The sequence below is a fragment of the Mesoplodon mirus genome, assembly GCF_964341445.2.
Source record: "Mesoplodon mirus genome assembly, chromosome: 18".
Taxonomy (NCBI): domain Eukaryota; kingdom Metazoa; phylum Chordata; class Mammalia; order Artiodactyla; family Ziphiidae; genus Mesoplodon; species Mesoplodon mirus.
This window is the reverse complement of record NC_138994.1, coordinates 39,197,215-39,208,961: the sequence shown is the minus strand read 5'-3', so window position 1 is coordinate 39,208,961 and position 11,747 is coordinate 39,197,215. Positions and strand designations below refer to the sequence as shown.

Genomic DNA, 11,747 nt, shown 5'->3' with positions numbered 1-11,747 from the left:
GGGCAGGAGGGGGATGTGGTCCCCTTCCCCCAGCCCAGGGCAGGCAGGCCAGGGAACGTAGTCCCAAGCCACTGAGCAGACAACCACCTCCCTCCCGTGATCAGGAAACCAGAGGTCACCTTCCCACAGAAACTTTATTTTTCACAAATCTCAAGTGCAAAACATAGATGACCATTTTTAATAAGCACAAATTTTAAACCACAGAATATCTACAAGAATTATAGCTTTAAAAAATACAACCAATTTTTATATCTCAAAAATATCTCAACTCAAATAAATTAATTTCTTAAAAAGTACACTTCTCATACTATTCGTTTGGCATGACTGGTTGAACTCTGGTGCAGCCACACCGGGAGCTGCGGACGTGTGTGGTGTGTGCAGCACGCTCTCGCTCTGGCCGCAGTGGCCACGGCTCACCCGGTGGGACTCACGCTCACACACGACGAGGAGCATGCAGTAATAAGCTTTCCAAAAAACGACAAATACGTCCTCACACACTATGCTTCTCTCCGTGGCCTTAACACAGCTGCAGTTGACGCCCCGGGGCTCCAGCGCAGCGGGCAGGGCAGCTGCCACCTCCGCAGCTGTGGAAACAGCCTTACACCCAGGAGCTTGACTCTTCCCCCCGCAGGAGACAAAGGCCACCACACAAGCACTCCCGGGAGGCTAGGGCCCAGACCAGCACTTGGTTTATGGCCAAGTGCTCCCTCCTCCCCACAGCTGAAACCAAACCTCAAAGCAGGACGGGCTCAGAAGAGCTGGCTGTGCTCCAGCCTTAGCTGAGGCTGGTTTTCCTTCCAGCCAGAAGTAGAGATGATACTTTTCTTTTGCAATGTTAATACCATCTCTCTCTCAAAAATTCCAGTTTTATCAGTTTCTATCACAATATTGGGAAAAAGCCAGAAAGCTAGCTGGTTTGCTTCAAAGCACGAGCCAAGGCACTTTCTTGAGCCTCTAGGGAGATGGGAGGTAAGATCTGATGCTGGCTTGGGGGGCTGGTGCCTCCGAAGGCTGGCCACATGGACTGATGGACCGCACCAGCCCAGGAGGGCTCCTGCCTGTGCAAAGATGACGTGGGCTATGTGGAAAAGCTGACCGGCCAGGCGCCGTCAGGCTGGGGAGGGGGGGGCCACGCGCCCAGCACTGGTGGAGTGGGTGGCGAGCTGCGTGCGAGATCTTCCAGGCCGCTGGGCCTCCGGGGACGTGTCACGAGCTGCAGCAGCCCTGATACTCGGGGGAGAATCTATCGGCCATCCTGGGATTTTGACATGGCATTTGTTACTTGTCTGGGGATGAAGTCTATGATACTTTGCACACAGTAACTGATCTGAAGCAAGAAGTTCAGAGCTAGATGGGAAATGGCAGCTGGGCTATCACAGCCCATTTCCAGATTCTACTAAAGGAGTAGGGTCCCCAGGACCACAGGTGCTATAAAAGGGTTCAGCTGATGTCTACCGTGGAGCTTCTGGAAATCACTACTGCATAAATGCCAGCCTGGGCAGGTTCTTAACTTGGACTGCTTTAAAAAGGCAGGGTGGGGGGCAGGTAATGGACTGGAAGTGAAGTTGAAACAAACCTCAAGGTTTTGGTGCCTGGGCCTTCGAGGCGATACTTAGGATTGAAGAAGTACTAAGGGCACTGACACCCTCTGATTTTTGAAGCGTTTCTCAGCATTTGGACGCTTGCTGACCTATTACCAGGGAACACCTCTTAAGATTCCTGACGAGATGAGTTCGTTGCACAGGCCCCCACCACTCAGACTCAGGTGCGTCTGAGACTCCTGGCAGGTTCCAGTCCCCAGCGTGGCAGGGCCGGGAGGGCCTGGTTCCCCTTTGAAGAGAAACATACTTGGCATCAAGCAATTCTGTGAAACTGCCACACTGCAAAGTTGGGTTTTAACCAAACTTTAAACGCTGGAGCTCAGCCACCCGTCAGCGAACACAGCTCTGCTCCTCAATGAAGCAGCAGCTCAGGAGAGGGGCTCTGGGTGCCCTCTCTGCGGCTGCCCCACGGCCAGGCCTTCTCGCACCGGCAGGGCTCGCCCGAGGTGGAGCTTCTGCACAAACACCCTCCAGAGTGGACTTTCGCTTCTAGGAGGCCAGTGTGACTGACCTGCTGCCCCCTCTGCCTTCCCAGGTGTGAGGTGTGAACCGCAGAGGCCATGTTGGTGGCCCGGGAACAAAACAGGTGGGCCCGTGATCGCTTCCCATCTGGTCATTTGGGCCCCACGGACCACTCTTCCCTCGGAGATAAGGTGTCACAAGCTCGTGTCCCAGGAGGCCCAAGTAGATGCAATTAGCCACCTACCTAGAAAACAAAGCAGCATCTGAACACAAGGGGGGCAGTGGTAACAGGAGGGCAGCCTTCCCACCAGCACACACACTGCACGTTCGGAAGCTGCCGTGTGGTCCCTGGAGACGCCTCTCTGGGGGACACAGGTGACAACACAGGTACAAAGACCCAAGGAGATGCGGTGGCAGCCCTGTCACAGCGGGCCTTGGTCACGGCCTCCGGAGCAGAATCACACTCTGGCAGGAATGGGGACCCTGACCAGAAGCCTAGGCAGGGAGGGCCATGGGAGAGAGATGATACAAAGCCTCCTTGGTCACCAGGAGGTCCTGACCGCTGTGGTGTGCTGCAAAGCTGGTGGCAGACCAGGTCTCAACAGCAGGACTCTGACGACACAGAACACGGCCCCGGCAGACACACATGCGTGCTCAGGAGCAACCACTGTGGCTGGTTCAGGTGTGTTTTACCACAACTTAGGGGAAAAAATTAAAAAGCAGTAATACCAAGAGTTCTCCCTGCTTAGGGACAAACAGCTTAAAGAAGAGAAGTATGAGATTTTCAAGATTGCAAAAAACCATCCGCCTACACACACCAGCGGTAACTGTGTCAGGAGGGTCCTGGTGGGTGAACAGGAAGTGGGGCTGGGACTCAGCTGGGGCGGAATGAACTGCTGTGAGTGCGTGTGCTCCAGGCCGGCACAGCCTTCCCGGAGGAGATCCCAGCCTGCTGGCGGCCCCGCGCCCGCGACACCCCGTGAGGTAGCGAAGTGGTAGCGAAGGTCTGCGGTGACCTCTGCCGGGCGAGCGCCAGCCCACCTGCAGACCCTGCCCGAGAGGACAGTGTCGGCGCCCCCAGGAGAGCTGGTAGCTCCTCGCCCGCACAGCGGGAAGCCTGTGCCCAGCCCCCCACGACAGCGGTTCTGATGACCAGGGGCCAGTGACTGGTCACTCCGCTGAGCCTGGGAGCCCGGCGGCAGGCCCCTCCGTGCCTGGCGAGGACGTGAGGACAGGGCAGGGAGCATCCAGGGGCCTCCCCTGGGAGGGCGGCTCCGCGAGGCCACGCGAAAGGCCCGGCTAGGGTCTGCACGAGGCAATGGACGTTCCGTCCATCCTGCTTTCGACCAAATCGTCCAGTTAACGGCTGCTCCTCTTGACATTGCTGTGCAAGAGGGCCGGCGTGGTCCTCCCTGCAGGCTCCGCCTCCCTGGCCCTCATCACACTGCCGAAGCTTTCTTCTGCCCTGGCCCCCAGTCCCGAGCCCAGGCCACTCTCCAAGGGGCTGCGAGCTGTTACCGTCCTTCCAGATGCCGCCAGGGGGCCAGTGCCCCCACCGCCCTTGCCCAGAGCCACCTGGGAACCACGGCTGCCACCTCGGTTTCCTTCCCGCCAACGACACCAGAAATCTAAACAGCTCAGAAGACCCCCCCCAGTCATGCCAACGCCCTCCCCGTACCGAGTCACAGGTCTTGGTCACAGTGGCCGGGCCTGACCTCAGATCTTGTATAGGAAACTGGGGACGTAGTCGAACCTGAGCACGGGTTGGCCGGCCGCAGAAGGCTCCCGCGTGTAGTGTAGCTTCAGCAGCTCTGCCAGGTACTGGACCACCTTGACGTCTTCGTTCACCAGCCCCAGGTTCAGCTGCAAGAAGCTGGCCCGGCGGCTGGCGGCCAGCCCCTCGGCTTCCGTGCCGCGGGCGGGAAGGTGCAGGTGGCGGCAGAAGGCGTAGAGGAAGGCCTTGGCGCAGAGCTGCGTGAGCACACTCTGCACGTGCAGGAAGTAGGTGCTGCCCCGCCTGATGTGCGTGCGGTGGTCTGCCAGCCGGGGCACCAGGGTGCCTCTGTAGAGGGGGCAGCGCAAGGTCTTCCGGTCCAGGTCCAGGATGCTCGTGTAGCGGCTGTAGCGGCTCAGGGCGTGGAGGGTGCCAGCACTGGCAGGGGATGCCACCCTGAAACACACAGGCCGAGGTCAGGAGGCAGAAGCTGGGTGGGCCCCTGCCGCGAGGCCAGCCCCCACCCGGCCCCACTTGCCGGCGCCCTCTGGAAGGCAGGTCTGGCCACCACGACTTTCAAGGCTCCTCACCCCTCTCACGACCAAGGTCAAGTGCCTAGCGTGGCCCACCAGGCCCTGACGACGTGCTTCCTGCTGCCCCTGACGCCCCACCTGTCACTCCCCAGGGACTCCCCTGCAGCCTCGCCAGGCTTTCCGTGGGGGCCCTTCTGCTCTGCCCGGAACACCCAGCCTTCCCTGACCTGTTTGCTCCTCTCGTTCTTGCTCTGTGACCTTGGTCGAGGTCCTTAACTTCCGAGCCTCGTCTGTGAGACAGGGACGATGGTCCTGCCTCTGGGGTCACAGCGGAGGCACAGGCTGTGGCGCTCAGGACAGCGCCTGGCCCTCGCCACCGGCCTGGCACTGACCGGTGTGGCGCCAGGAGCTCCTGCAGACCCAGAACCGTACCCCATGCCGTGCCCGGCACATCAGAGGCAGGCAGGCCAGGTTCACTCAGCGAGGGAAGGAGGCCAGAGTGTCGGCCTCAGTAAGCGGCCCCTGACCACCCCGTCTAGACCAGGTCTCCCAGAGGAGCTGGGATTACCCTGCAGAGTCCAGCAAATGGCTGGCTGACCAGCCACTTCACACACACTGATGCTCCTCTGGAAGTTGGGGCTTGGGAAGTACCTGTAAAAGGACTGACGGTCTCTTGGGACTGAGATCACCTAATCATACTTTCCCTTCACGGGTGCTCTCTTCTTGTAGAGTTAACACTCGTTTACTGTGCGCCTAGCGTATTCCAGGCAGTGACCTGGGGCCTGGCCTGGCCGGGAAGAAAGGACATGCACACGAGCCGGCCCAGCGAGGGGAGGCGTGGCCTCCGTATCCACAGCAGCGGCTGTGGGCTGGGAAGGCGCTGGAGAAGGGACCTCGGAGTCCCGAGAGAGGTGGGCTCTGGGGACTGCAGAGCACGGCAGGGGCAAGCGGGGCCATACGTGCGGGGCCAGGCCCCCCACCACAGGCCACGAGGAGCCAGACTTGCGGGCGGCTCCCTGCCCGCTCCTGGGTCACCCTTACCTCCCCCCGAGGGGGCTGGGCCACGAGCTAAATGCCTCACTTCACCTTCCTGCCCTGCACTCGGCTACCATCCGCCTCAGGCCAGCCTCTCCCCAGGCTCTGGCACCACCTCTTTTGTGCCTCCAAACTCTTCCTTCATTGGTTCCCCCCAAAGCTTCTCCGGAGGCCAGATGACAGGGGAGGAGGTGCGGCCGGGCCTCTGTCCCTCGGGCAGCACCTCCACCCACCCCCGTCTTGAACTTCGTTACGGCCCATGCAAAGCCAGGGTGGCGGGGGGACTCTGCACAGATGAGGACACTGAGGCCCACAGAGGGACCGTGGCTCGTCCTAGGTCACCCACGTAGAAGGCGGCTGAGCTGGGATTCGACCCAGGGCCTCTGACACAACACCAGCACCTCCCCCACCAGAATGGAGCTGTCTTCCAAACAGTCCAGGCCTTCTCACTGCTGCTTAGTAAGCAACCCGATTATCGCTGGTTTTGATTTATAATCGCGGGAAACCAACCTGATTGTTTATCCATCTCTTACACCCACAAATGTCTGATCTGACTGACAAGCATTTCCAGGCAGAGGGCCTACTTCAGTGGGAAAAAAAAAATCCAGGGCCAATGCCACCGGTGGTTCTCGGGTGAGAGTCCTGAGGAAGAGTCCTACACACAGTCCAAGTGCCTGGGGGGGAAGGGACTGTCCTAGGCCACAGCTCTCGGATCCCAGACTGACCCCAGCACCCGGGACTGAGCCCCGTGGACACACAAAGGCACCCCTCTGCTCACACCCTTAAATGCTGACCCTCAGGTGGGCCTCCACCTGCCTCTTCGTCTCAGTGCCGGATCTGCCTGCGGGGCCATCTCACCAGCCACTCGCAGCTCTGCGCACCCCCGGGGCCAGGGCTCCGCGTGCATCCCGGGGGCAGCCCTTCTCTGCTCCACGGGGTAGCAGCAGGAGCCTCCGCGCCCGACAGCTGGCGCCAAGGCTCGTCCCCTCATGGCGCCGCCCCACCGGGTCCGCTGCTCACCGCCCAGGACGCCTTCAGGTGAGCCGCAGCGAATCCAGTCCCCTCCCTCCTCCTGGCCCCTCGGCCGACCCTCCAGTGACACATGCCCTGGGGGGCAAGGCCCCTGACCCGTTGACCGTGGTGCCCGCCGGAGCAGGGCCCTCCGGGGGCAGATCTCCCGATTCCCAGCACCTGTGCGCGCTCAGGGGGTGTGGGAGGGAGGGCTTTGTGGGACGAGTCACCAGACATTCCCTAGAAAGGTCTCAGCTGTCACTGCCGACGGGCCTCCCGCTTTCCTGGAGGGACCCTCCACGGCTCCAAGTCCGGAGGCGAGGGCCCGTCTCCACCCCGGCCACCTGGCCTGCCTTCCACACGGCGATTGGCGCCCCCCTCCACTGCCCCCCAGGACGTCAGAGCAGCGCCTGCACGGAGCAGGCGTGGGTCAGACACGATGGGCCCCCGACACTCGCCAGCACGAGGCAGGTCTTCCTCGTGCAGATGAAAACAGCATGGGGGAGCGCCAGCCCACGGGGTGGTGATGCTGGGACAGGAGCGAGGGCGGCCCTGTCACGCGACGCCCCACTGCTAACGCGCCTGTATCTCGGCTCCGGGCACAGCGGCTGGCCCGTAATGGCTCTCAGTAAGCATCTGGCAAATGACCACTATTTTCCCAGGAGGGAGGAAGGCGCTGCCCAGGTGCCCACTGCAGAGGAACAGCTCACAGCCCCCTTCCAGGGACACTGCCACCTGCCGCTACCCCCGCCTGCACCCCAGAGACACCGTGATTGAAAACAGCTGGCTCCCCAGTGCAGCCACGCCGGGCCGCAGAATCCTTCTCAACACAGCACTGCAGCTGGGTGCCCAGGAGAGTGGAGCTGATGTGAAGGATGCACCTCAATTGCCTGCCGGCGCGTTCTAAGGAAGGAAGCTCAGGAGAAGCCTCTGGAAAGGGCAAGGCCATCCCAAACTTGGTGCTGGATAAACCAGGTGATGTCAATAAACTGACGTGCGTTTTAGATTCTCCACCTTTTGAGGCAAAAAAAATCAAAGGTCAGGGGTTGGGGTGAGAGGAGAGAGTTGGAGAAGTGAAGGTGTGTGTGTAGGGGCCGCCTGCCCGTCACCCCACCGAGAACAGCAGCCAAACGCAGTTCCTTAAAGGCCTCCCTCCACCCCCCACCCCGACGCCAGCTCAAACTTGGCGCCGGCAGGGGCGCGGGGGCCCGGGCACCCACTGAGCCTCGGCCCTGCGTCCACGCTCCCATGATGCCCACGGGCTGGGCTTACCCCGGTGTGGCAGGCCCGTCCTCACTGTTCCCCCACTGCGACCCCAGCCTCCCTGCCGCTCAAGCCAGAGACCCCAGACCTCCTGCGGGCACCCGTCCCATGCCTCCCATGTGAGGTGCCCCCGTCAGAGCTCTCGCCTCCCTGGGCCGCCGGGCTCTGGCCTCCGGAGCAAGAATCCTCCCAGAGCAGGGCCCCTGCCCAAGACCTCCAGCTCGTACCCCAGCCCCGCCAGCACGGCCCGAGAGTGAAGTGAACGTGGAAGCGCCGCGGGCTTGAATCCCACCACCATGCCCCCACGGGGCAGCCAGGGATCGAGCAAGTCAGGTGGCTGTGAGCGGGGCGAACACGAGGAGACTCGGGACGGTGACCTCACGGACGCCAGGGACCCGCGTAAAGGGAAACAGAACGGCGGCTGACTGCCGCGGGGAGGAAAGGCCTCCTGCCCTCTCTGTAGTCCAGAGAGCGGACTCCCACCATCACCCAGCTCGACGCGCATGAGTCTCAGGTGAGCAAAGGCAGGTGCGGGGAGAGAAGTGAGCCCAGTGCGCACGCCAGGGCAGGAGTCCCCCGAGCCAGACAAGCAGAACGTGGAAAAACCCAAAAGAACCTGCTACAGCACAAGCCGGTGACGTGGGGAAAAAGGAGAAAGCTTCCGGGGGGCGGGGGGGGATGGGCTCCTGGGGCAGAGGGGACAGGGGAGGGAGAGCCGGGGCGGCTGCCTCTCCCAGCACCCCTGCCCTCCTCAGATGGAGACCCCGCCTCAGTCATTTACCCCATAGTGTGAGTTAGAGACTCAGCAGGGACCTGAGACCCAGCAGTCCAGTTGGTCCCAAACCTCGCTGCACACCGGGCGAACTCCACGTCGTACCCTAGGCCAACCCAATCGCAACCCTGCGGCATTCTAGAAAATCCTCCCAAACCATTCTGACACAGCAGGGTGCAGACCAGGTTGGGAACCACTTAGGAACTGCAACCCCTCATGTGACAGACAAGGCAACACGTCAGAAAAGGGAGAGGATTTGCCGAAAGCAACACAGCGAGTTGGTGCTGGGGCCAATCTGGAAGCCAGGCCTCCTGGTTCTGGGGCCACCACACCGACTCGTGAACCTCACCCAGAGGGGCGGCCACCTGAAGCCTCACCTCTGACCAGCCAGGGCCCATCCCCACCACCTGTAACCAATTACCTCTGCAGACCAATAAGCTTCCACTTCTGAAAATCCGTGATATGCAAAGGAGAGGACACCCAGTGCTTCACGGGTTTGGCATGGAGGCTGTAGTTGGGGACAAAGATGGACAGCGCGGTCACAAGCTTCCTGACTACGGCCTCCTCCTCCCCTAGGATCACGAGCGTCCTCCCGCTGAGCAGGGAGTAGATGGCTGGGTGGGCGAAAGGGTACTGGCGGATGAACTTTAAGGCGTTCTGGCCCGCCCTCTTCTTATGCCTCTCGGAAGAGGGGCCAGTGGGAGGAGCAGAGGGGGGAGTCCGGTCGGAGCTGGCGGAGGTGACGCTGCTCCCGTAGCTGGTGGCGTCGGAGTGGTCATCCAGACTGGTCTTACTGCTGTCCCGGCTGGCCAGCAGGCGGCTCGGGTCCAGCTCATAAGCAGGGAAGCCTTCGGAACCGCTGTCTCGGCAAGAGGCGTTGGCGTTTTCCACTGAGAAGTCCACGTGGAACTCCTGGTCCTTCTGCCGGTAGCGCTGCGGGGGGACGCTCACTACCCCATCCTCGTCAGAGAGCGTGTGGCCCGGGGTGGAGAGCAGCACCGGCAGAGTGCCACCCTCCCTCCCAATGCAGCAGGAGTCTGTCTGTGACGGGGTGACTCCCGAGCCGCCCTCCTCGGCCTCCCCCAGCTCCGGCGGGCTGAGGCCTGCCTGGAAGTGGATGGCTCCCCCACCGTCATCTGCGTAGGACTCTTCTTCATTAATGGCACTTGGGTAACTGGCCTTGAAGTCGTCCGGGATGAGGGCCTCGGAGGGGCAGGTGCTGAGGACTTCAATACTGTCCCCGCTGATCGTCCTGTGGCTGACAGCCTTGCTCCGGACCACCTGGGGGCTCAAGGGCACCGTGAGGCTGGCCTGGCTGTCGGACTTAGACAGCACAGAGGTGGACTTCTCCGTGCCGAGAACCTCAATGCTCTCTCCACTGCTGATGCTCCCTTTCATGTCCATATCCAGGTAGTCCAAGTTCTCCTGGGGGTCAAAACTGCTTGACTCTGTCACCTCCACTTCCCTGGACCCCTCCTCCCCAAGTTCCTGCTCCATCTTGATTAGCACGGACTCCACACTGGACTTGTAGGAGCCCACGCTAATTAACACTTGAGGAACTGGACATTCTTCTACAGACCTGGAAGGCGGCCTGTCGTGACTGGGCTTAGCGGGTACGCTCTCCTGTTTCTCTTCCCCCCTGTCATCGACCTCTACCAGGTCTTCAAAGAGGAAGTTTGTGATATGCTGTTGCTTCAGGAGTGCTCTGTCGATCTGGTTGGTCAGGAGGTAGCACAGGTCTCCTCTGAAAATGTGCTCAATGTGGCTGAGCTGGGCCAGGGTCTGGGTGAAGTACTCGGTGTCGCAGAGCTCTTCCAAGGTCTTCAGCTTCTTGTCAAAACACTTGGTGGACTTTGCTTTGATGAGTTTTGGGGTGTAGGCGGGTCTGCAGGTGTAATGGTCTGTGTCAGCAGACTCTTCGGGGTCAGAGGTAGTGGCTGCCTGGCTGGGCAGATCCTGGGTGTGCTCCGTCTCCCCAGGACACAAATCGGAGCCCCTCAACTTCCGATGAGGGTACGAGCGGATCTGCCTCAGCAGGTCTTGATGTTCGATGATGGACTTCTCCACACTGGCCAGCTCATTGGCCTTCTCGATGGCCTGAGATGAGTAAAAGCCTTTGTCATTGGCTTTCTTCTGGATCTCCGTCTCGGTGTGCAGCACTGTCCTGGTGTAATCCAAGTCTTTCAGTTTTTTTTCAAGTTCCCCAGCAAATGCCTTCCTGTTGCCCGTTTTCAAGCACTCTGAAGCTTTGGAAAATTCAGCTGAGAGCTCCTGGAACTGCTGCATGATTTTGTGCTGGTCTGCTGAGATATAAGCCATACAAAAGGGCCTCACGAAGCCACGCGCCTCCAGGTCGTACAGGGTGAGGTGGTGCACGTAGGCAAAGGCTCCCTCCTTGGAGTCTCCCAGCACGACCTTGGAATCCTCCACGAAGTTCAGTTTGGGGTAGGCAGAACCAGGGGGATGGCCCACGAAGGAGGCCTGGTAATCCACAGACATGATCCGCAAAGAGAAATAATTGAGATCAAAAGTACCGAAAACTTTGGTGTCATTGGGGATGGTCAGTAAGGGCTGGGGTCCCACCTGTTCAGAGAACTCGGAAATAAGGATGAAGTCCCGAGAGAACTTGGCCCCGGACAGTTTGGACCATGGACTGGCTCCTTGGCTGGCGAAGGGGAAGAGCGGCACCGAGTACTCCTCGGGCAGGGCCGGCTCATTGTAAGGCTCCTCCTCGTACTCGTCCTCTTTGGTGAAGGCCACCACGTCAGGGGCGCTGATCATATTTCCAGGTATATGGTGAGAACATTGAGAGGAAGTGAGAAAGAATGCGGGGGTAGCCAACGCGAGGGAGCCAGGCCTCTGGGGGAGGAAGCGAAGTTCTTGCGGGCTTCTTTGCGCCCTCAGGGGTACGAGGCAGCCGGTCACACACCCGCGGGCTCGAACTCCCGCAGCCCCTCAGAGCTGTGGCTCCTCCAGAACTCTCGGAGGCCTGAGGAACTCCGCGAGTCGGGAAGACCCGGGAGGCCGGCTGCCCTTCTACTCCTCGGGCGACCACAGCCGGCGCAGGGCACCCGCAGAGAGGTCACCGGCACTCCCCAGAACCCACCGCCACGGCAACAGCCTCAGCCCTGAACAGGTGCCCAATGCAGGGGTACGGGCCGCCGCACGGACCATCCAGGCGTGGCGGCCCCCACGGCCCGAGAGCAGAAACCGTCGCGACTCCCCCGACGCCACAAGCCGGAGCGAGCTACCGCGGCGCCGCCATCTTGCTATCACATGACTCGAGACATCATGCCGCGAGACCCGGAAGCGTTCGCGTCAACTTCCGATCCGGAGAGCGGCGTCTCCCGAGGGCG

The 11,747-nt window shown here is 60.8% G+C and overlaps 1 protein-coding gene across 1 annotated transcript; it reads right to left on the bottom strand.

The window, feature by feature from the left end:
• Nucleotides 1-115: 115 nt before the first annotated feature.
• On the bottom strand, nt 116-11,660 carry SMCR8 (SMCR8-C9orf72 complex subunit). Its single transcript, XM_082605268.1, has 2 exons — nt 8,813-11,660; nt 116-4,233 (listed from the first exon to the last, which is right to left on the bottom strand). The coding sequence occupies exons 1-2, from the start codon at nt 11,170-11,172 to the stop codon at nt 3,780-3,782; spliced, it is 2,814 nt and encodes a 937-aa protein (XP_082461394.1). The 5' UTR covers nt 11,173-11,660; the 3' UTR covers nt 116-3,779.
• Nucleotides 11,661-11,747: the final 87 nt, after the last annotated feature.